Below are 25,136 nucleotides of genomic sequence, written 5' to 3' on the forward strand. Positions count from 1 at the left end.
CAAGAAATTTCTCTGTGTCTTAGAACAAACAAAATTGCCTGTTTTCTGTTGGTAAATGAAGCCTGGTTTTCAATGCATTGTTAAAATAATCTTTAAAATGTAACCTGTACTTACCAGAGATTAGAGCACAAATAAGTGAACCCACAAGACAGAAGGTAAAATCTACCACAAAGCTTCCCCTGCCCCCCAACCCCTAGCTTTGCTCTTCTTCTGGATTGGAGATGAGAGCAGGCTGCCTGCCTGGTTCTTGGGAAAGAGCATCAGAGACAGCTCAGGACTAGTTGGGTTAGCGGACAGTTTACTGCCACTCTAAAGGCGGTGTTTTTGCTACAAATAATCAAGAAAAATATGAATTCTATTCAACTGTTGCATTTTAGAGACTCCATAGCATACAATTTCCTCTGCCAAAAAGCCATTTTGGCATTCCACTTTTGTAAAAGGCCTGGGAAGAGAATGATTCTGTACATTTATTCTTGAAAATTTACAGATTGTAAGCAAGGTTTAGTATTCAGAAATCCCAGATAAACAAAGTTGAAAGGCAGACCTTACGTGAGTTCAAACCTGTAATACCCTAACAACAGTTCTTGGCACAGTCGTAAGCACTAACAGTAGCTATTATTTTTTTATTGTTGTTAATAACAGGAATGATTCCTTGACATTAAACTGGACCAGAAGAGGATATATTTACCTTGGATTTTATCCCTCATGTCGTGGGCTTGCTCTACAAGCTGAGTTGCATGGTTAATGGTATCCGTACTTTCCTTCTGAGCCAGTTGGCTCTTTCTTGAGGCTTGACTTTCCTAGAAATAATCCGTGTAAACACCAGATTAAGTTTACAAGAAAGGAATATTGCATTTGTGTAGGTGGGGGCGGGTGGGTATAATGTATTTTTTAAGTACAAATTTCCCTGACTTAAGAAAGTTCTGTAACACAATAAATGGTCCCAGAAACCATGCACGAAGGCTGAAGTGATGACCAGCTTTAGGATTACAGAATGCTAGAAGATCAAATGCCACTCCTGTGCCATCAGTCACAGTTCAATCCAAACTGACCAGCTTTCATAGGTAATTTGCCCTATGAATTTTCACTGTATCTCAAAATGCCAGACTAGATTTTCCACGTGTGCTGATCAGTTTGACATTGTGCTGACTAAAGAGCTTAAAGCTTCAAAGGGAAAAATGCTGAGAAAGTAGGCAGATCTTGAAGCTCTCCGTGCACCCCATGGCTCCTGGGTGGTCCAGCTGCTGGTGAAACTGAATCACCATGGAAATTCAAAGGGTTGTGCTCACTGGGCTCAATGCTGTTTTCAGTGCTGCTCTTCAGATTCTCATCAACACTCTATGGCCCTTGTGCACAAAAAACTGTTCCAGCAGATTTGGCTCAGAATGAATGGGGCTCTTCTCTGAGAAGCTGACTCCATTCTCTCAACTTGGGACCTTCTGTTTCTGAGTTCCCACATAGTATTTGTTAAAACGACATCCCAACTCAAATGTGGCTTCTGAAGGATGTGTGGGGGTGCGTGTGTATGTATGTTATTTATCTCTATGTGTTAAGGGCAGAGCTGATCCAAGAAATGGTTCAAGGACAGGATGCTGCTGGTCAGTGTGCAAGGCCTGGGGGACGTGCACTTCCTTTTGGCATTAGAAGATTGACTCTTGGGTTATATTTAAGAGGAGGAGAATTCCTTCAGTCAGGCACTTGGGAGATGCCCACTTTATTCATCTGGTGCTGTTTGTTTGTGTGTTTTTTAATCCAGCTCTGTCACTAAGGGCTATGGTACCTGAATAGCAGTGTGATCCACCACACAGAGCGCTGGTCGACCCGCTGCAGTTTACCCAGGACAGGGAAGTAGGCATTTCAGACTTCTCTCCTTTCATCCAGTGTTTTAGCCAGAAAATTATGCTATGATTCTACCTGGAATATTTTTACCCTTCCCGGAATAACCTAAGCAAGTGGCCCCTACTCAGGGAAGAGAGTGCAGAAATTGTATCATAAGAAACGTAAGCCCTAGAGGCTTCTTTATCAGGCAAGTCTGAAATCCGCTCCAGGTGAAGCTCCCTGCATAGCAGTCACGCAGCCATCGGTCCCTTCCCTAAACAGTGGGCTCTCTGAACAGACACCACATTCTGAGTCAGTGTGTTCCTTTGTCCAATTCCCGGCTTTCTCTTGGCTTGCTCTAATGCTTTCCAGTGACTCAAAATTTGTGGTCATTTTAAAATTAGATGATGCAGAAAATAAGATGAATATTATTCTTGATGTCACCTCAGCCTTTTAAAAAATATAAACAAAACCATTTAGAACATTTTAAAAAATTAAGTTGATTTTTGGTCTAGTTTAAACTGAGTTACATTTGCAGAGCACAACATCATATTTCTGACTTCGGCTTCATCCTTCAAGGAAAAATGTTGTTGTTATTAGTGTGCTCATTTAACTTATTATGGAAACTTTGAATTGAAGCAATAAAAGACAGCTGGAGGATGTTGTCTTTAAGAAAACTGCTTCCTTCTGACAAACACCAGAGGGCGCTTGTTTATACTTAACAAAAGACTCAGGGGCAAAGAGGAACATCTATTACTTTAAAACTGCAAGATTACTGGCTATAATACATACTTATGTAAATGTTACATTTTATTTATGTAACTTTGCTTATGGAAGAAAATTAATGAAATGAGTACATGGTAAAACAGGTGCCCCTTGCTTTAAGAAAAGCTGAAATTAAAAAATTATTTCATAACCATAAATCAATTAATGGTTTACGCTGCAAACAGAGTAGTCATTTACTCACATAAATAGTGAATTCTCCATGTACATATTTGATATAAAAGTCACAATAAGTTTTTGTCATAAAGTTCATAAAGAGTAATGTACCTAGAATACTAATTAAAAAAAAATCAACCACATTAAATGAGGATAATACTCAAATCCATCTAGGGTGATGATATATTTTATTGTTTAAAAGGGGACACTTTTGAAAGTGAAAGCGGGGAGCCTGTAATAACCATTCCGGGAGATAAGCATAAACGCATAAACAGGGACGGTCTTGAACAAAATAGTAGGAATGTTGGTGTGCCACTTCAGAATCTGTACAATGATACCTACTTCTGTGGATTTGCCCACCTCCTAAACATTAAGACTTCCAAATACCTCTCCAGCCTTGGTCTCTTCCCTGAGCAACAGACTCAAATCTCTGACATTATCCTTAGATTCCTCATCCTTAAAATGTCCAAGGTAATCAATTCTGGGTTTTTAGTCGTAGCCATCCATTTCTGCAAGCCAGAGGTTTTCCTCCTTATTTATCCTCCTGTCCAATTGGTCACCAAATTGTTTTTATTCCACTTGCCATTCGGGCCCTCCTCCTGTTCCCCACTCCCAGGTCTCAGCTGATCCCTGTTCACTGCAATTCTTTTCAAGTGAAGACAACAAAGCTGTCAGCCACTCTGGTTTAGATTGCTGTGGCAGTCTCCTAATTTGTGTCCCTGTCTTCAGAGTCATTACTCTCCAGTCTGGCATCCTTACTGAGGAGGAATGCTTCTGAAATTCAGAATATGATAAGCTCCTTGTTCTAAGCAAATGCTTCAATATCGTCCAAAATCCACAAGATGAAATTCATATGTTCCCAGCATGGTGAGCAAGGATCTTCATGGTCTGGCCTCTGAGAATTTTTTTAGCATTATTTCCTGCTTCTTGTCTTAAATTAATTTTCTAGAAGGCCAAGGCCAAGAATACAAAGTGTTGCTTTATATCTCCCGGTTTTGCGGTAATTTTCCCTTGCTTGGAAGTACTCGATAAACTCCTAGTCATTTTCAACGCACAGGTCAGTGCTCATCTTCCCTGAGGAGTCTTCCCTAAAGGACCCCTGCTGAATCAGTTCATTGTTTCTTCTTTAGAGTTATCTTTTTAGGCTGTATCATATCTCAATTATTGAATGCTGCTATACTTTTTTTTCAGATGTCTCATTTTCCTACTAGACTGTAAGTTAAGACCAGGGGTTTTATTGTATTCATTTCAGTATCTGTAGCACCTAGCACAATTATGGTTATATACCAAGTATTAAGTAATTCTTTTGGAATTGAAACATATTTTTATTTTTTGTCTTGCCTTTTTGTCAGAATCAGAAAGGAAACTAAGATGTTTTTGATATGTGGAGGTGACCTACTTTCCTTCCATTCCTAAATCAATCTCTCTTTTTTCGGCCTCACCTGAGGACTTTTTTTTTTTAAGATTTTATTTATTTATTTTTAGAGAGGGAGGGGAGGGAGAAAGAGAGAGAGAGAGAAACATCAATGTGTGGTTGCTGGAGGCCGGGGCCTGCTACCCAGGCATGTGCCCTGACTGGGAATCAAACCTGCGACACTTTGGTTTGCAGCCCGCGCTCAATCCACTGAGCTATGCCAGCCTCAGGGCCACCTGAGGACATTTTTTATTGCTTTGAGAGAGAGAGAGAGACAGACAGACAGACATCAATAGTGTGAGAGAGAACGATCAGTTGGTTGCCTGCTCATACATGCCCCGACCTGGGATTGAACCCAAAACCTGGGTACGTGCCCTGACTAACAGTCAAACCCGTGACTCTTTGGTCTACAGGATGACACTACAACCAACTGAGCCACACGTGTCAGGGCCTAAAGATCTGTTTTCATTGAATGCGTGGACTTCCTTTAGGGTGGTCCCAGAAGCAGGGTGTATTAAAGTGCGATAGGATTTCCTAAAAAGGGGCTAGAGAACTTGGATATGGGTATTGGGACAAAATCAATAACTTTCAGTTAATGTAAATTTTGTGAGATTTGGGTTACATGAGATTCATGTGACAGGTAATTTGTATACAGAGTTATTTTGAAGTTCAAGAAGCAGCATTAGTGTGATTTTTATCACTGTGGGAATCTACAGTGAAATCTCTCACTCTATTTAAAACCAAACATTAGTTACTTTCTTGATTAAAAGCTTTCTAAGACAAAGCTTTTCTTAAATGCTTCTTAGAATCAATTGTGGACTCTTCTAGACTAAGGGCTTGAGGATACTTGAGAAGTCCTTATGAAAAGTTCTAGGCATTTATTTTGAAATGTTTCAGCAGGTTCTTGTACTGTCAGAACGGTTGTAGTCAGAAGCACCTATTTTCAGTAAGAATCAGTGGAAACAGCTGGGTGACCGTTCCAGTAGTGTTCTCATCAACGTCCTGTGTTGGTGGTGTGTTCTTGCCCAGGAGCCTTTTCTACCAGGATATTACTTTCAAGCTTGCATTATTTCTCCCTGTGAAAGCATGCATTTAACTTATATCAAAAGTTGAAGAACTACACAACAAAATGATTTGTTACACCCAGTCTGAGCTGTGGGAGGACTTAATCTTGGTGAGAACATTTCCTCAAAAATTGAGACACTTTTGGCAAGTTCCAGCCCTGATACTAAAATGAAATCACAATGAGCTTTTCATAAAGATTTCTTTCCTGGTATCTCTTTTGAAACTTAAGAAATCTCACTGCTTTTCAAATGCTGAGAGTTGGATTAATATGTGGCATTGCAGGGGAAGCAAGAAAAATTTTCATATGCATTTCAAAGTAGTTGAATTTTCCAAGGAGCCAATTAATGCAATTAATATTTTTAGAAGCTTAATCTCTTAGAAGTTTGAGGGCTCCAAGGTCAAAAGAGATTACCAGAGTTAATTTTTATGGAAAATGATAATTGTTTTTGAAAAGCATTTCAAAAGTTTCTGTCAAACACCAGTATAGAAAAGCAGAAATCCCTGAGTACTCTGGGCGGCACTGGTGGAGCAGAACAAGGATAAAAAATGTGTTAAAGGTTTTAATATGTTAAATTTGGTGCCTTGTGGCTTAATTGCATTTTTTTCATTACTACAGAGAATAGATATTTTTCCACTAGCTTTTTGGGGAGTGTATTTAATAGTCTCTCACATTGACTCTGCTCAATTGTACACGTCATATTTCCCTCAATATTTTTCTTAGTCTTGTTGACTTTTTCATTTATTTATTTGTTTTACTCGGTATTTGAACTTTTACCTTGTCAATCTATTATATCTTTTTATTGTAATTCCTTATGCTGTACTTAAATGTATTTTTATTTCATTTCATTTTTAAATAAATATTTAGTTCTGTTTTCTTGTGAATTTGAGATTTAAACTTAAGTCTTTATCTGGAATTTTATTTTAGAATATGGTAAAAGGTGAGGGTGGAAAGTGAGTTTTTTCCCTGTCAAAGTGCAAAATTGCTTTCTCTGCACAGTTCTTCTTTCCCTTTATAATTTCATTCATCCTTTAGCAAACATTTACACTTTATATTCTATAGAGTAAAGCTTATATCTGGATGCTCTATGACTTAATAATAAAATGCTAAGGCAAACACCTGAACAATTATCTTAATTGAAACATATCAACCATATTAACCAGCAGCAAATATTTTTAAAAAGTTCCCCATAAAAGATAGTTTTTTTTTAAGGAAACCAGTCAAAATAGGAAGAAACAGTAGAGTCTAAGTATACCCTTGATTTATTTTAAGGTACTTGAGTCACTGCATATTTTCTGAGCTGTGTTAAGCCTCAGTTGCTGGTGACTAGCTAGGCTCACACCAGCTAAATCCTTTCTCTGAAGTCAGGCCCAGACATGGACTGCTTACCCTTTCAGCTAGTTCATCTAGGTCAGACAGAAGGCTTTTCATTGTATTCTCAGCATTGTTGATTTGTATCTTCCTGAGGACATACTGGTTTTCTCTTTCTGACAATTTTGTCTGTGGAAAAAAATGTTTTGAAAATAATCAGTAGATATACATACCAGGTTTGAAAAAATGAACACAAAAGTCTTCCAGTGTTAGAGGACGCAGAGGAGAATGTGAACCTCTGCCCCTAATGTAGTGGGGTCTGCGGGCTGTGGCAGGCTGGCATGGAGGTTGGGGTCTGCAGCAGGGTTCTCAGGGCCCTAGGGGCTAAAATTCTTTGGGCTCTGCTCATCAGGCGGAGACCCAGGTCTGGGATGTGCTGGCCATGGGGAAACGACACCTTTTTCTAATTGGCACAAATGCACAAAATAGACTGGTGGTGGCCTTGGGTGTCTGTGCTTTAAGATGCCAATTTTGGAAGGCCTAAATTAATCTCTTTGGAAGGAAGAAATGGTCAACCCACATAGATCAATGTAAATGGAGTTTAGAAATTTTCTTCTTTCCCCTTTCCCTCCTCCCACCTCCTTCTCCTCCTCCTTCTTTTTTTCTTTTTTGTATAAGGAGAGCAATTCTCTTTATTTCAGACCATTTGTGCCTTTCTTTTTCATTTTTGAGGAGTTTGGTTCAAATGTTGCTTTCCTCAGATTACTTTGAAGTAAGTGCATTGGTCTGGGCACAGCCTTCCTGTCAGCTGAAATTATGTCTACGCTGACACTGTGCCGCCGGGGAAAGGATTTGAGCCGTATCAGGAGGCCTGCGTCTGGGTGACTCCTCTGAGAACAGTGCCTTCATGTGTCCAAACAGATGAGTTTGGACTAGAACAATTTCTAAGTTTGGAATAGGAGGCTCACTAAGGTTTCATCCAGCTCTACAATTTTGTGATTTTTGTTTGTTCTGCACTTTGCATATTTGGCCCATTGTTGCATATGTCATTTGCATCTCCAAAAAGTAAAGAGCACTTGCTATGCTAGATACTGTTCTAATTGCTTTACACATATCGCACTGAATCTCTGAACAGTTCACAAGATGGTTCAATAGTTTTCCTCATTCCACACAAGAAAACTGAAGAATAAAGAGGTTCAATAATCTACCTAAGTTTAAGTTTACATAACTAGTAAGTGTCAGAACTGTTATTTGAAGGCAAGCAATCTAAATTTAAAGTCTATGCTCTTAACTATTATACTAAACTAACAAAAAAGTGTGTTGGTATTAATTCTATTGTCCTTTTAGCTAATTGTTATTGTTGTCTTTTTTAAAATATCTGTTGGTTGTGATAGAAGCCCATGGTTTAGAGGGAGAAAATAAAACCACTTCGGAAAGCTTAGATACACAAGCACAGTTAGTCTGTTGCCTGCCTTTCACTTGTTTATTAGAGATTAATCACCAGACCTGTGAGGATAAACAGAGTGTGTGTGCAGTGTGGGAAAATGAGAGGAAGTATGACAGTGAGAAGGAGAGCTAAGGGCAGGGGGTAGAGATAGAGATCGAAAGAATAATGGTAGAGGCAGAAACAGAGAGACAGAGACATTTCCAGAAAAACTCCTCAAAACATTGAAAATTGAGGCTAAGGTAATGGTAAGTTTGTGGTGATTACTTGAATGAGCAATGTGCAGCTTCACCAAGGAAATGAGTGTTTCACATTCTTCAGTAGCTTTGTACATTGATACTAGCTTTTTAGTCATTTCATTGTCTGTAGTAACGTCTTTTATAGATGGCAGCTCTTGGTTTAGGCTGAAGCTCATGTTTACAATTAAATTTTCATAATTTTCCAGGTCTCACAATCTGTCATACAGCCCTGAGGCTCAGATACCAAAAGGGAGAGGAGTTAGCAGGAGCGACTGTGTGGAAGCAGAAGGAAAACACGGAGAAGGTACACTATCGCTGCTTACTTTGAGGAGGTAGATGGTGGAGTTCATTTCATTCACATGTCTGTGGGCAGCAGCACCAGAGGACACACTCAAGAGACCAGACTTGCTTTCTTCGATGGAGAGCGCCGCCAACCGCAGGTCGTCCGTCAGATCCCAGATGCACTTATCACAGCCTGGAGGTAGAACGGGTACGTCATTTCCTGGGAATCAAGAGTTGGCTGCGAAGCAGGCTGCTTTAAGTACATCACTCTACATACTCCCTTAGTTAATGCTATTTTCATGTTTGCATTTTGAGGTGCCATTCTGGGCCACAGAACCAGTCCTTGTATTCGAAGTGGAGAAGAGCCCGAGATGAGCCAAACTGCACACCAAGCACTACTGCCACTTAAAACATGACAAAAGCACATGACACATGCAGCAGGGAAAGCAGGTTAACACGAATTCTGAGTGCTGAATGAGACAGAAAGAAAGCACAAAAGGGCAAGCCATCTGAGGTGGGCAGGCAGGGCAGAGCTCTGCCCACTTTTCTTCAGTGCTGCACAGCCCTCTGTGATGACTCCCTTCACGTCGGCTTTGGGCTTTCGCTTGGTGCTGCAGGTGAAGATGGCTATTTGCTAGGCACTCCTCCTTCCCTATCACCTTTCCTCACCTTGATTCAGGTTCTAGTACCACCTCTTAGCTTCACCCCAGGGGTGACTCTGTGCCTCCCCATGGCCTGACCTCCTGTCTGGTGGGGTCACTGCAATTTCTTGTTGCTCCCTGCAGAGTTCCTCTGACCACTGCCATCGCCCTGCAGGGACCCAGGACCCCGTTGGGCACATTCACAGGGATACCCTTTGAAACTTCCCTGTTCTCAATCTCTTTCTCCCAGACTGTGCTTTCTTCCAGAGAACCGATAAATGGAGACTGAAGTGTTAATAGGCGTTAATATGTTAATTTGTTACATGAAGTTTAACATGGTCTTACTCATATCCATTCTCAGAGGAACATCAGGCAGGAGGGGATGATGGGCCAGGCAGGCATCTTGATGTCCTTAAAGTGACCTTGCTTAGGGGACCACCTATGGCATGAGTGTGTAAACTTTGCCTTGCTTGTGCCTAACAGTCTGTGCCATCTTCTACAGTGTGATTCATGTGTAATATTAATCTCTTGTGCTCAGAGGGACTCAGAGGTTGGGAGACTTTTGTTTGGGGGAGGGGATACATAATGTTAAGACAGTCTTTAAAGCATTCTAGGTAAAGGTAAATATTAGTTACTTTCTTGATAGAAGGCTTTCTAGGGCAAAGCTTTCCTTAAATCCTTCTGAGAATCAATAATGGACTATTCTAGACTAAGGGCTTGAAGGATGCTTAAAAAGTTATTAAGATCAGTTCTGGGACCCTGTTCCCAGAACTTGAAATGTTCCTTCAGATCCTTATACCATCAGGACTGCTCATGATTTGATTGACAGGAGTACAGGAGAAATCCAGGACATAATCCTTTTCATAAGGCCTGAAAATTTTATTTCTGGTGTCACTTCAGGTTTGGAGTGATTTGGGAAAAGCCACGGAAATCTCTTGGCATCTCATTTTCTCAGAATTGTAAAGCATTGTCTGTATGTCGTATTATCTGGTGGCCTGAAGAGGAAAGGGAGCTAAAATAAACTCAGGCGTTGGGAATTGTATTTCTGAATTTGCCTTTACCCATTAGGTAAGATGCTAACCTTAAAGACCTGAGAAAATATGTTTTGTAAAATAGAGGTGTTTAAATATAAATCACCTATTTGCTAATTGAAATCAAGGAGACGACTGAATATTTTTTGTTTAGGGTCCTTTTGTTTGAGGCACAGACAGGGTTCAAGTCGGGTGGAACTCAGACAGTTTCTAGAGAGAGGGTATTGCATAGCTCTCCTTAATCCTACACCTGCAGCACATTAGAGAAAGTGGGGTTAGTTAATCATGTACTGTTATTTTTACTTATGGTTGGGCAGTCCATGCCTGTAGGGGCTTCAAAACCTTCTTCCAAGCATTCTCCGGTTACACTGTCACAGGGGCCTCCCCCACAATTGCACACTGTGGGAAACAAAAACAAGAGATTAGGGAATTATTTCCTAATGCTTAAAATATGGCAGCATTCTCATGGCTTCTAAAAATATTGGCTATCAGATATAACTACTCAATGGGGATTAATTATTCTATAATATAGAGATTGTGCCCCTCACCCAGTTAAGCCCCAGCCCTGTGAGATTTTCAAAGATGACCGTGGGGCAAAAGCAATTTAAATTTCCTAGGACTCCCTTCCCAATTTGGGGGGCATTCTGACATGACTGTGCGACTGCTTCAGTCCAGAAAGAGCTGAGTAAATTTCACAAGGTACGAGATAGTCATGGAGCCCATTATTCAACTGGAATCTGAAAGCCAGCCTTTCATTGCAGGCTGATTCTCCAGTTTAATCCAACTGCAGGGTTGATCGTTGCCAGGTGTGAGGGAGGAGCAGCCCAGCGAGGAGAGAGTGAGGAGGCCCAAGAGTGAATCTTGGCTTCCACAGTGCTTGACCCTTGGCAAGGCTGAGCCCAAACCTCCAAATGAGAGCTATCCGTGGGATGCAAGAATAATATCAGGGAAAGAACTAGGAACATATTTACATAAATTTAGAAGACCCGAGAGCCCGTTTTTCATTTACTGATGTCTTCCAAGAAAGTCTTTTGGGAAAAAACAAAAATCAAAACCCCCATCTCATCAGTCTGTTCATTTTCCACTGTGTTTCAGAGTAGAAATAAATTCATAATATTTAAAAAGGAATTCCTAAGCTATCCATGTTAAAATAAGCTGATTCTCTCCTACCTCTTAACTGTCCTTACAGAAAAATCATAAAAATTTAGCTTAAGGGGCAATGCGTTTATTATATTTCAGCTGTTTCGTGTTTCACAAAGTGTAGATTTATTAAACAATTCAGCAAGATCATGCTTTATTGCTTCAAACATTAGCTTCTTTTCTAAGAGTGTTCTGCTTCTATGCAGTTTAAGCCTGAGTTTAGGAAATGTTTTGAGAATGAGAACGTTGATGTCTAAGGCCTTGATTTTGTCAGCACTCTTTCTGACGCCCGCGTTTCTTCTGTAGTCGGGCTGGACACAGAGTTCCTTTCTTCCCTGCATCATCCCGGTATTGTGCCTCTGTGCAGACTGCTTTCTTGCAGACATGTTTGCTTTATTGTGATTTCTGCAGTTCACATGTGTTTTCTTCTCAGTATGAAACTTTTCACTTCTTAAAGTCTATTTAAGGGGGACTCTGTTTTAGTGAGGGGGTTTCCAAAAAGATCATGCCACAAGAGTACAATATCTCTTCCTCACCCTTCCTCCCCTCAAAGTCACAAAAGAGTAAGAAATATTCAGTCTCAGCCTTCCTTTATTTCTAGAGGAAGGCGATTTAACTTGACTTCTGAAGAGCTTCACTCTATGTGGCAAATGGGTTAGAAAAAGTATGAATAAAATGTGTACATTTCAGTCTAACTGGAGTCAGTTCTTATACTCTACCTGAGATATTTGCTCTGACAACTTGAGGAAACTGAAGGATGATTAAGCTCTCCCCTTGACTCGCTCACCTGCACAGTTCTTGGCTATCCTGGCATCTCCGTAGTAGCCGGGGGCGCAGCGTTCACACTTGAATCCCGTGGTGTTACGTAAGCAGTTCCTACACTGGCCAGTGACCTCATCACAGTCTTCAAAAATCAGGTTGGGATCTGAATTTCCACTGCAGTCACATTTCTTACAGGTGCTTCCAATAAGCAAGGGGTTTCCATAGTAACCAGGAGCACATCTGAAGGGGAATCACATGTGAAAAATTTAGCAGCCACAGCTTTTCTTCCTTTTTATCTTTCCCACCTAGAAAAAAGGGTAGTTAATATTCATGGTTTGCTTTCCCAGAATTTATCCACATCTCTCATCTTCTAATAAGACTAGACTTTTTAAAGAAACTACCCCTCCTTACTCAGTTACAGTCCACTCAGTTTGGCCAAACCTCCAGATGCAGGAGTGTGTGGATGTGACTAGTATGTGGGCATTTTGGGTCATCCCAACAACTGGAGTGCACAGCTGGCATGTGATTGGTGGTGCCAGATATGTTAATATACTGCAATGAGATCCACCACTAGTATGCAGCTAATTCTCCTGCTCAAAATGTTAATAATACGTTTGTTGAGAAACACTGGTAAAAGTCACCATTCGCCTTGCTATAGATCAGATAACCTAAACCTGAAATGGATTGGCTCAAGAGTGAGTCAACTGGAGTAAAGCTCAGGGCTCTTGTTTGAGGGTTATGGGATGGCATTCTTTTCATCTGCAGGTAAATGAGGAGTCAGGTAGTGCTCTTAGCTCTGACAGTCATATTGTGACTGAGGGAAGGCAATGTGGAGACGAAGCAGAGGGCACAGGAGAGAGTACCACAGATCAACAGAGTTGGAGCCTAGGTAGCCATTCTTCTGAACATCTTATATCATTGAGCCCACAGAGGCCGGCCACCTAACTGCATTTGTTGTGGGGGCACAGCTGGTGCCCATAGTCACGCTGGCTGGGCCCTTAAGGAGATAGCCTAGCCCTGCTGGAGAGTGGTAACTGAAACCCATCCCACTTTTGCTGGCCTTGTCAACCTGTGCACTCTGGGTGGGTCTGCCTCTGCTCAGAGGAAGAAATGCCTTTCTCAATTTTCCCAAAGGTGCTCTGTGGGCCAGGAAAGGCCCTGCTGTGGGTGGCGGGACTGCAGACTCCATCTAAGGGCCAGCTGCTACTTGGCTCCTGTCAACTGTTGCCAGATTGTAGCCCTGAGGGAAGGAAGGACCTATATGTCTTTCTTTTTTTAAAGAGAAATTAAAATTTGGATTTTATGTGAAATCTCAACTTTTCAAGGTTGGCTCAAACTTTGTAACAATATTGTATGAGCCAAACTATACATGTTTGCTGGCTGGCTGTGGCCTCCTTTCTGCTGTAGACCTTAACTTAGTGTTGAAGATTGGTCAACTGGAGCTGAAGATTCTTCGGGAGTGGCTGGAAAGAATGTGCAATCATATTATCATGGGACTGAAGTTCAGGCACAGGAGGTAGTTCTGACATGGGAGAGAAAAAGAAAGAGCTAGTGAAGGTTTTTGAATGCGATGAAAGTAAGGAAGCCAGTGTTGGCCTCAGGGTGTAAGGGGGACTGCAGTCTGGACTGGGGAGACCGGCTGCGGTGTGGAGGGCCTGAGATAGAGCACTGGCCTTGGAAATGGAAAGGAAGGTAGAACTTTCCAAGGCAATTAGTAACACCTAGCTAGTAGTAATAAGACGCTACATTTTTAAAAGCTCCCATTTAAAGTAATAAAATCATAATCAAGAAATTAAGAACAAACTGACAGTAACCAGAGGGGAGGCGGGAGGGGATGGGGGGGAAAAGGGAGAAGGGTTTTCAGGAACATCTATATAGGACACGTGGACAAAACCAAAGGGGGTTAGGATCAAGGGTGGGAAGTGGAGATGGCTGGGGTGGGGGAGGAGTGGTGGGGAGAAAATGGAAACAACTGTTCTTGAACAGCAATAAAAAAGCATAAAAAAATAAAGGTAAAAAAAGAACAAAAAAGAAATAAAAACAAGAACTACATCACACAAAAAAAGAACATTTGAAAAATAGAGAAAAACAAAACACACCTGTAATCCCAAGACCCTAATAAAATCATTGTTCAGCATTTTGCATACAATCTTCCAACCTTATTCCTATGTCTCAGTTTTTTGGTGTAGTTGTAATGACTGTGTATGTTCAATCTCTACATCCTTAACTTGCCTTGTAGCTCATAGCTTCACTTAGGTGAGTTTCCTTAGTTACCACAGACAACCGGGAGGTAGGCCACACAGGCCTGACATTCTAAACTTGAGAGATTACTTTGGTTTCCCAGGCTCACATAGCTAGGAAGTCACAGCACAAGACCCAGACCTTCTGACCCTCATGTTCTTTCCTTCACTCCATGCTGGATCACAGCGCTGCTGCTATAAATGAATGAGTGAATTCATCCAACAGAGGGACAATTCATAGCTACTTTATGAAAGGCACAGAGAGACAGGAAGAGGGAAAACCACATAGCCCATACACTGAAAGAACAGAAAACAAATTAAGCATAATTATACATAATATCATGAACTGTAGAAATCAAAGTCTATGATAAAGATAAGACTGAATTTAAGTGCTACACAACCTACAAAGAGACATCCCCAAGAGAAAATGTTTAATTAGTTTTGCATTCATACTCATTCATGTCTTTGCACCTCTAATTTACTGGCCCTCTGGTCCCCAAGCCAGCATAAATCATTCCTCTATGGAACACGAGGCTGGATTGAATTTCTAACCTTTGCTACAGTTCACCAGAGTATTAGACTCTCGGGCTCACTGAAATGGGACCAGATCTGTCACCTTAATGTGCAGCTGGGAATCCTGAGGTCTCAGGAGCAAAAGGACTTGCTCAAGCTCACAGAAATCAGATGACAGTTACTTTCTTTTCTCTGTTTAATCCACTGTATTTGATCTCCATAGACTGTACCCTGGTCTTGCACAAGAGAAAAACCCAGTTCTCTATCCTGTAAGTCAGAATCTCAATCACAGTGGAAACCTACTTTAAGTTACCTTGCGTTTCGAGAACATTTTTTGATGGTAGTTCAGAGGCAACTCTGAAGTCATAGTCCAAACTTCAACCCTGCAGATTTTATAGGGTCACATAGCTAGGTTTCTGACCCACAGTCTCATAGAATTCCCTACTTTTATAGATAAGGAAACTAGATCACGGAGAAGCTAAAAATCTGCTCATTGCTACAGGGCTCAAACCAATTAATGGACTCCCAATTTAATCCTCTTTCTACTCCATAAGTCTGGCATTCATATACATTAAGTAAGTGATCAATTAATGATTATAACAGTTGAATAATCAAATGATATCAATGCATCCTATTCCTGACTTCAAAGGAAAAATGAGAAAGGATATGAAAGGATCAATAGTTGGATTTAGAGTCAGTATTGGAGCTCTGGTACCCAGAATCTTGGTCTCACTTGTTTTTTTTTTTCCTCCATAACCTAATTTCTAGCTTTATTGGTGACTTGATTCACTAAGAGGAAATAGAGCTAAGAAATTCAGAGTCTAAATGAAAGAATTGTGGCATATGAATGTTGTCATATCAGTTAGTGATTATGCTGTTTGGGCAAAATGGAAAACAAAAGGATATTTTTTTGAAATCACACTAAATTTCTACCAGTAATTATTATTCTGGGAATTTCTGGAGCTCTTTTCCTCTCCTCTGCCTCTTCTCCCAGGGCCCCACAGGTGTCAGTGAATGCCTTTACCGAAGATGCCAAAACTCACAGGTGGCACAGAAGTTTTTCTCTGTAGCTGTCATTGGGATTTAATTAAATGATGAACAAAAGTGCCTGTTGCATAGTAGGTGGCATATAAACGCTCTCTGCTTCTCTATGAAAGACAAGGACATAAGACTAGGAAAATGTAAGCAACCCATCAAGGTCACAAGACAGGAATCCAGAAGTGTAGCAAGGCAGAGAGTAGGGAAACATAAGAAGCATTCTTTACAGATAACAGAACTTTGAAAAACTTAGTACTTGTAGAAAGAATCAAAATAAACCCCTGAATCATAATAACCTTGATAAATGAGAAAAGAAAAAAGAAAAAAATTCTCCTCCTCTTCTTTACTTTTCTATCATCAAAGCCAACATCAAAATCATTGTCACTGTTATCATCATCATCTATTATGATGTTATGATTAACCTTTCTTGTTAGGGTTGTAAGGTCCACTGGGATTTGCTTTAATTTGCCCCATTCTTCTCTTCCGATCCTTAAACAACATGATCCACATAATAAATGCTCACCTGGTCTTAGCATGTCTCTCACTCCACTGCAAAATCGAACGGATAAAGGCATGCTATTAAAGCTGCCATCAGAGACAATGAGGAATAGTGAAGCATTGACATCATATACCTTTACTGATGGAAAACTTTGGATTGAATATGGAAGGTTGTAGGTTTGGTTTCAGGTTTACCACTAACTGCCTGTGTGACCTCAGATTAAACCTCCACACGGCTCTGAACCTCAGAGTCATCATCTTTGAAATGTACTTTTTAGGAGCAGAGGAAAGATCACATTGGGATGAGAATTGAAAATCTCTTATCTCTAAGGTTGTGCATTCTAAGGTTGTTTGTATCAGAAGGTAACTTCTCTTTGGAAGCTCTGTTCAGCTAGAGGACAGTAACTTGGGAAGCCCTTTTCTACTTCTTGGCATGAGGTAGGAAGTGAGGGGTCACATGGGGGAAGAAAGGACTGACTTTTCACTACATGGTGTCTTTTAAACGGACATTAAAAATACTGTTGTTGTTTTAGTAAAAAAAAAAATAAAGCATTATGGAAACAAATATAACCAAGTGCCTACCACATGCGATACTGTGATGGGGAAAGAGTGGCTAAAGAAATTATGCTATTTTTGTTGAAAAACTCATAATTTAATAGTTCAGATCTTTTAAAAATTCTCTGATTTTTGGGCAAATATCTTAACCTCTTTGTATCTCACTTCTTTTCTTCTGTAAAAGAATAAAAATGGATCTCATAGGATCTTTTTGGCTTAAATGTATCATTGTATGTAAAGTGTTTACATTAGGGCCTGACAGACAGTATACAATACATGCTAGCCATCATTTTTACCATCATCATCAGAATACAATGTGGTGAGCTCTACCGTTGGTCTAGTGGACTTTGAGAGCAGCAGGTGCAACAGGTGAATTTTAAACTGTGAGGTGGGAAAAGGACTTTGGGAAGAGACAGGCAGGGGCCAGAGCAGGCTAAGAAATGTTGACCTCACTGGGAAAACACGTGTTTGAGCTGTTTTACACGGTACAGTGAGAGGCTCATGTTTTTGCTTTAGACCGCGTTTCTCAAACTTGTGTGTGGTAGGAATCCCTGTGATACAAGAAACATTTTATAGAATACTTTGTCCTGTGTCCATTTAAATTATCTTTAAATATTTAAATATTTCAAACATAGGTAGAAACTCCTTATGTCTGTGGCTTTTAAGATCTTGAAATCCAAGATGAATTTTCTGAATAAAACAAAAAAAAGTAAAGTTAATCAAATTCAAATTAACAGTATTAATTCAATATAATAGCTGATGTCTTGTTACAAGCAAATAGCCACTTGTGATATGACATGGCGGGACTGTCTGAGTTCAGCACACATATGCTGCCCCGAGCTATGTGATAACTCTGTTTGCTTTGATGTCATGCCTTTCAGCCTCCGTTGTCTGTAATGTGTCACTGACACATCATTGGCTGTTATTTTCTCCCCAGCTGTTTATTATAAAATTGTACAGCAAGTTCAGAACATGTTCAATTAACTTTTTAAAATCAAGATTATCATTGAAATTAAACACAAAATTAATATTTACTGAGAACCCATAAAACTTCACAAATATTTTCAAGGATACCAGGGTCCTGGAGCCACAGTTTGAGAAACCTGTTTTTTATTCTGTGGGTGTGGTGTTGAAGATTGACACGTGGCAGCAGTTCACAGTGCAGTGGGAGGACTGGTGGGAGAATGCAATGCACAGTCAAAATACGGGCCCCTGGACTCACTTCTAGGGGTCCTTTTACAGTGGGGGCATGGAGAGATTTGGAGGAGGGCCCAGGAATCTGAAGGTTTTCAGGAGATACTCACACACAGTCAGATTTGAAGATCAACACTTGATTAAATTGTCTCTCTGTACAGAAAACACCCAGAATGTTCTTGGTTTGGACTTTTATTTTTGTTTGAAATAGATACCCATGTAATCAGCTGCATATTTTGAAACAATCTTGTGGACAAGTCCAAGTTCACAAGTACATTGAGAGCATAGATTAGGTGAAGTTTAACTGGGACAACTTCACAACTTGGCTGCTAAACTCAAAACAGATATTCTCTCTCCTCTCCAGGGTCAAACACAAATCAAAAGCAGCTGAGACCACCTTTTTTTAATGATCCTGCCTCTCCATGGGAAAGAATTCACTCTTTCCACTACACTCTTGAAGAGTCTTTGCTTGTTTTTCTATTTAGCATTTTTTTTCTCTGCCTTTGTAATGGATGGTTTTCAGGCTTGTCTCCTCCCCTGGCCTTGACTTTCATTGAGAACAATAAATCATGTCTCAGATGTTTCTGCATCCCTACCCACTCCACCAATGTGCTGAGTGATCATTTCCATTTTTAGGAGGAATCCCCTGGTTTGTAAAGTCAACTTTTGATGTAAAAGACCTCAGTACATTCTCTTTATAAGTGTTGGGTATGAGGAAGGGTGGACAGAGAAGGAGAGGAGAAGAAAAAGTTGCTCGAATTGATCCTACCCCAACGCAGGTAAAAGGACTTAGAAGGGACGCTTACTTCTAGCACCTTTGCAGGTGTAGCCTCCTGTAGAAGGAAATTAGTAACAGACCAACGATTTTTCTCCTGCATGTAAGAGAGTCATCTAATTCATTAATTGTCAATGTTTAAAATAGGAAGACATTTGGGGAAAGCAGGAGGGGAAAGAGGAGAGTTCAGATGTTTAAGTTAAACTGCAAATCCTGGTTCCTCCACATAGCAGTAATGTGACTTAAGACAAGTCCCATCACCTCCCTTACCCTCTGTTTTCTCATCTACCAAATGACAAAATATGCCTCCTCTTAGGAGGGTTGTCAGCCTGAGAGATGAGGAATGTAAAGCAATGGGGACGCAAGAGACAATCAGTAAAAGGCACTATTTACTCCAAAGCCATAATTTCTACCTCTGGAAACTGAGATTCAGGGAAATGAGCCAACATGTCCTAGACACACACTGTGCCAGTGGTGGGAACTGGAGAAGGACCACAGCGACCTGTACTGTCACCAGTTAGTTTTCATTGAGCCTTTATTAAGTGCTGGGTGCCATACTAAAAACTTGACAGTATCACCCCACAACCAGTTTTATAAGGTGGGTATTTTCATTTTCTCCATTCTGGAGATGTAGAAATAACTTAGAGGTCAAGATAACTTGCCCAGGAGGATCACAAAGGGCTAGAGTTGAGATACCAACTCAGTCAGGGTCCACTTCCACTTTCCAAACTAGTGCTGTCTCCTCCAGTCTGTCGATCCAGGTCCATCACAAGCACCAAGTCCCACTTGGCCTTGCTGGTAATGGCAGGTCCCAGGAGCCTCTCATGTGGGTTGGGGGATTTATCATCTACAGTCCTACCTCTCAGGTGGGCATGTTTTCCTGTGCCAGGTCCCCCACTATTGCTGACAGAACTTTAGCTGCACCTCTGTGTGATTTTGCAGGACTGAGCTTTTGGGGCTAAGATTACTTCACTTCTGGAAGTTCTTGCATGAGGTTAGCAGGGATCTATTTAAGGCCATTAATTCCCCTCACAGGAGCCACTGAACATTCATTATCTGGTAATACAGCTCAATCCTTACCAGACTAAACCAAGTTTAACCTTGGACATCAGGGAGAAAAAGCTCCATCCCTGGCTGATTAACAGTCCTCTCAGGCCCCCACTGAGCCAGGAAATGAGTAAATCAAGTGCCTCATATTACTGGGTCCCCAAGGAAATACAGCATGAATGTGTCACAAACAATCAACCAAAGGTAATCTGATCATCTCTAGAGGATAAAATTAATATGGGCCCTCAGCTTTTACTTTTCCTCCCACTTTACAGCAAGAGAGAGAGAGAGGGAAAAAATGGAAAAAGGAAAGAAAGGAAAAAGAAAATTCCCACACAACTCTTTAGGAAAAGAATTATTCACATTTTGCACATTTAATAATCATAATAGCAATGACCTCTGAGTGCAGAGATTTTCCCTGTACCATAGACATTGTGACTTTTTATTAAGAGTTGCAGAACTAATTTTTGAGGGGTGGAAGGTATTTTATTTTTCTTCTTTGTAAGTGAGATGGCTTATAATTTAAGGTTTACACTTTGAGCCCGAGGCCAAGTAAGTCACCTTCAGGGCAGCAAGGAGTGTGTTGTTGTGAGGAGACCACACTGCCGATGTCAGACTACAAGTCTGACTGGACCCTCTTGGCCCTTCCCTCCCTGTCTTTATGGCACCACATATCATTTTGCTGCCTAAACAGAATGATGTGGCCAATGTTAATGGTATTTCTTTTAAGAATTATAAGACCTCTTTGTGAGGCTTTTTTAGTGAAAACCACTTCATTATAGAAAACTGTGAACAGCTGACAGGTAGGGAGAATGGGAAATGTCTTGCCAAGAAATAATTCAGTAGGGAGCCTCAGGTCCTTAACCACCAAGGCCTTTCTTGATTGAGCAGAGCCCCAAGCAAGTCCACCAAAAGAGTTAGTGTAAATACCAAACAGGGACTCAGAAACAAAGCCTTATGAAATGTGTTCATTTTTCAGGAGAGGAAGTGGTGTAAAGAATGCTATATTTCAGTAGATTTTCCTGATAGAGGATATATTTTCAAGCTTCCATTTTATTTCAGTGCATCTCAATGTATTTTCAATGTATTGCTCTAATAGAGGATTGGATTCACTTTTTATATGCCGAGGAATCTCTATTAATTATACTATTGGTTCTCAGTGATAGAGAGGTAAGTGTTACCAAAACCACCCAGAAAATCTTTTTAAAATATGCATACTCATTACATCTTTCCACATGCATTTATCCTGACGTGTCCCTGGCCTGGACCCCTAGGGAGCATGTCATTATATCTGTATCTGGGGGAGGGGATTAAGAAAGCGCCCCCACAGGGTTTTGAAGCACCGTCACCCACTCCTTTCTCTCAAGCACACACTTCAGGGCCTACTGAAGGGGACCAAGGCAGAGGTGATAAGTGCAAGAAACAGAAGGCCTCCTTTGACCCACAAAGAAAAGAGTATGTTTTATTAGCTTACCTTTCACAGTTAGGCCCAGCATAGTTTTCTTTACAAATACACCGAACAGCTCCATTTTTCCTGTAGCAGGATTCTGCAAAACTAGAATTGTAAGGGAATATTAGAAGTCAATTCCATAAATCATTGAAAAGACATTCTGCAAATGAGTGTGGTCATTTGCTTTATTTAAATAAATCTTCTTGCTTTCAGGAAAGTTTAGACCAACAGTCTCAGCCAGAAAGTGCCACTCCATTTGTGAAATCATTTTCCAGGTTTCATAGGGGCATTTCATTATTTTTTCCTTGGAGCAGTGGGAATATCGGAAAACCATATATATTCCAAAGACAAATAAAACAATCAAATTTTGCCTGCAACTTTAGATTTATATGAGAATTTCCTCTTATTCTTGTCACTTTTTATATATAAGTTTGGAAGTCTGCCCCACCCTTTTTTCTTCCCTAGATCTCTGCCACTCTTCAAGGATATGAACCAATTCTAAACTATTGTATAATTCTATCCAATCTTCACGGAACCTTAATTTCTTTTATGTGTACCTTGAAGATTAGAAATGGAGAATGGAGGGATGGGCTTAGTTGATTAAAGTCACGAAGCAAGTACTCAAGCAATAGGACCCACAGTGAAAGGATTCTAGTCTATGAAACCCCTCTCTTAATTCTTCATCTTCATTTTTTGTTGTAGATAATAAAAATTAGGACAGAAAAGTAATAAAAATATTAGTTCAGCAGAATAAATAACCATCTTAAATATTGAGGCAGGAGAAATAAAATATTATTCTCCTCATGTTTGGAAAATTCTACATCGAGACATGAACCCACCCATATGAGGTGGGTGGAAAGTTTTAAAGACTTTTAAATTAGTTTTGGCCTAGGTGCTGTGCAATCGATGGACTATGATCTGCTGTTCTCACATTCCTGCATGTCTCAGCAATTTTACCCTAATGGGCTTTTGGAGGAAAGCAAATGGATGTGTTTGCTTTGTTTGAAGATATTTATACAATCAGTCAGAAAACAATATGTGCTTCTCAGTGAAAGGTAATACCCACAATTTATTTTCTCTAACAGTTTGATTAAAAACATTCCCACAAAAGTACATGTCTTTGGTCTTTACTCTTTATTTTGCTTGCTCTTATTCCTTAGCCTGCTTAAAGAAACACTGTCAGTTAAGAGTCCAGAACACGAACAAACCCTCACACAGGCTTCTTTGAAGATGTTTCACCCAGCAGCCTGCCTACTGCTTGAAGGACTGAAACATCTGTCGGTGTCTGGAGTCGTCTGCCTTGAGCTAATGTCCTGCTGTTTCATACAGATGACATTTTCCTTAATTGGAGCCATTACCATAGCTACTAGCAGACATGGAGGATGTCTGGCCAACCCCAAAATAAATAAATGAATTCTGTGCAAATGGTCCCTGGGAGTAGCTGCATGACCATTTGTGTCTGTGGTGGGAGACTCAGAGGCAACACCAGACACTGAGGGTTCCTCTTTTTGTTTTTCATCAGCATTCATTGTTTGTATTTTCCTCAGAGTAAAGTCTGTCTCAGCTAAGGAAATGAAAACACTGCACCTTTCTAAGCCATAATAACAACCATGGCACCCTTTCAAAGGGGAAGGGAGCCTTTTGCTCTCGGAAAACCCACAGGCAACTTAAAGAAAAATAGAGGCAGCACTGTTTGTTTGCTAACTCCCTCAGACGTTATTTCCTTGCTTTCCAATGTGGCTATTGTAACTTGAAATCCAAATCCTGGGTCTGTAGGCTCAAACAGCGGATCTTTGAAAGTGTAATCTAGACTTCATACTTGGTGCCTTTCAGAGCTTAAATAACAGTACTCACAGTTTCATTTTTATAGAAAGTAGAAATATGAATTTTAAAAAATATGAAGGAGGCAATGGTATAGCTGATTTTTGATAATATATTTGATTAACATTTGAGATCCATTAACTAAGTCAATAACAAGTCCAGGTCAAAGGCTAGAACTTCGTAGGATACAGGCGGATTTGTCCTGTTCTACAATCACAGACTACCTTCCCATTCCCATTTTTGTAGCCAGTTTTTTTACCACAAGGGATTCAAGAAGCAGAACTATTGCCACTACAAACAAAAAACAAAAACAAAAAACAAAACAAAACACAAGCAGGCCTCTCACACCCTTCCCAATTCCTCCACATCCCCACATATGTTACTTGTGGGTGATGTATTTCTGTTTTTGTGTTAATTTCCAGCAGGTTTTCCAATCTTAAATCTGTACTATGGATACTTCAGTTTTCGTGTCTGTGAACACGTTCCCAACTGCACAGCACATTCCCTAAGACTTTTGATTGTTCTTTGGAACTGGGATCCACTCACAGAGAGAAAGAATATGGTAAAAATGGTGATCCTTGATGCCTATGGAAACTTTCCTCTTTCAAGGCAAGAAGGTTTTACCCAATTGGCAAGCTTCTGCTTCAATTATTTAAATGAGTTAGCAGCCTTCATAATAGCTTCTTAATCAAGTGAAATACTGGATAATCTGGCTCAAATGGGAAAAGGTCATTTGCTTTAGGAGTTTCATTGTGCTGCTGTACTCTGACCTATCTTAATAAAGGCAGGACTTTTGAACGGTTTTCTTCACCACTGTCACCAGTGACTGGTACATGACTGGCACTAAAGTGCTTGATAAATATTTGTTGATTGCATGCAGACAAAACTTCTCAATCCACAGAAGTAAGGGTTCAAGAGTCTCTTCTCTTGTCTCAAGACATTGACATCAAATAATTTAGATAAGAAAGTCTTGTCATAGGAATGTGATAAGAAGTGCAAAAGTCAGACAATACACTTAGCATTTGGGATTTCCTTTCTAATTCATCTGTTTGTTTTGATATAAACTGCAGTTCAAAGCTTCTAAACTGGTTTTGAACAGTTAATGCTATACAGCCTCTTTGTTTACATGGCAAATGAGTGAAACCTGTTATTGGGAAGCTGGAAGTAAATATATTTAACAAAATGACTATATAAGTAAGAGAGCAGCATGCTAAATATGTCATTAGGTGCGGTTAAGACTGATGTTTGAGAACAGAATATCAGTGAACAATGAAACAATACACCTAGATGAGGCAAAGGGAGCTCATAAGTTGGGTGCACTTGAGAGGAAATAACAGAACATCTAATGTTGGAGTTTTCTACTCTCACTCTCAGTACCATCAATTTTGCACACATTGTTAATATCACCAGACATGAAAAATGCAAAGAACAGCTGAGACAGTTTAATGATTTTTAAAGTAAGATGGGGCTGCAAAATGTCTGACTTCCTCACCAGCTGTCAGAGCCATCGGAGGATTTGAACAAATTACAAGCTATTAGGTGAAATGTTCGTCAATATTGGTATGCAATTAAGGACAAAAAATTAGGGAATATTTGGTTGTCATCTTTTTTCTCTTTTTAAGAAAGTGTGTATGCATGCGCATGTGTGGCAGCTATTCAGGCCTTTTTTATTTATCTTACATGCATTTTTTAATTTAATCTTTACAACAGCCATCAAGTAAATATTACATCCAAACTCTTAGAACAGTGCCTGCCATGGAGGAAGCAGAATATAAGTGTCAGAAAAAATATAAAGTATGAATTTAATAAATCCAACACCTACCATATACCTTCCATGTGTAAGGCACCAACCCAAATGGTCCACACATATTATCCTAGTCCAAGCTCTATGAGAGTGGCTGAAAACATCAATGAATAGAAC

The 25,136-nt window shown here is 40.1% G+C and overlaps 1 protein-coding gene across 2 annotated transcripts in view; it reads right to left on the bottom strand.

Annotated features, from left to right (window-relative positions):
• LAMA4 (laminin subunit alpha 4) overlaps positions 1-25,136 on the bottom strand; it is a 136,548-nt gene that overhangs the window by 64,942 nt on the left and 46,470 nt on the right. The window contains exons 4-9 of one of the 2 annotated variants that reach the window (XM_045843474.1): positions 21,419-21,499; positions 12,110-12,324; positions 10,507-10,581; positions 8,552-8,703; positions 6,624-6,734; positions 689-800 (exon numbers count right to left, since the gene is read on the bottom strand). In XM_045843474.1, the coding sequence (XP_045699430.1) occupies positions 689-800; positions 6,624-6,734; positions 8,552-8,703; positions 10,507-10,581; positions 12,110-12,324; positions 21,419-21,499 (746 nt within the window). Of the gene's footprint in view, positions 1-688; positions 801-6,623; positions 6,735-8,551; positions 8,704-10,485; positions 10,582-12,109; positions 12,325-21,418; positions 21,500-25,136 lie in introns of both variants that reach the window. The other variant, XM_045843473.1, reaches the window with a different exon arrangement.

This window comes from Phyllostomus hastatus, unplaced genomic scaffold, assembly GCF_019186645.2.
Source record: "Phyllostomus hastatus isolate PE091 unplaced genomic scaffold, TTU_PhHast_1.1 phas_contig_40, whole genome shotgun sequence".
Taxonomy (NCBI): domain Eukaryota; kingdom Metazoa; phylum Chordata; class Mammalia; order Chiroptera; family Phyllostomidae; genus Phyllostomus; species Phyllostomus hastatus.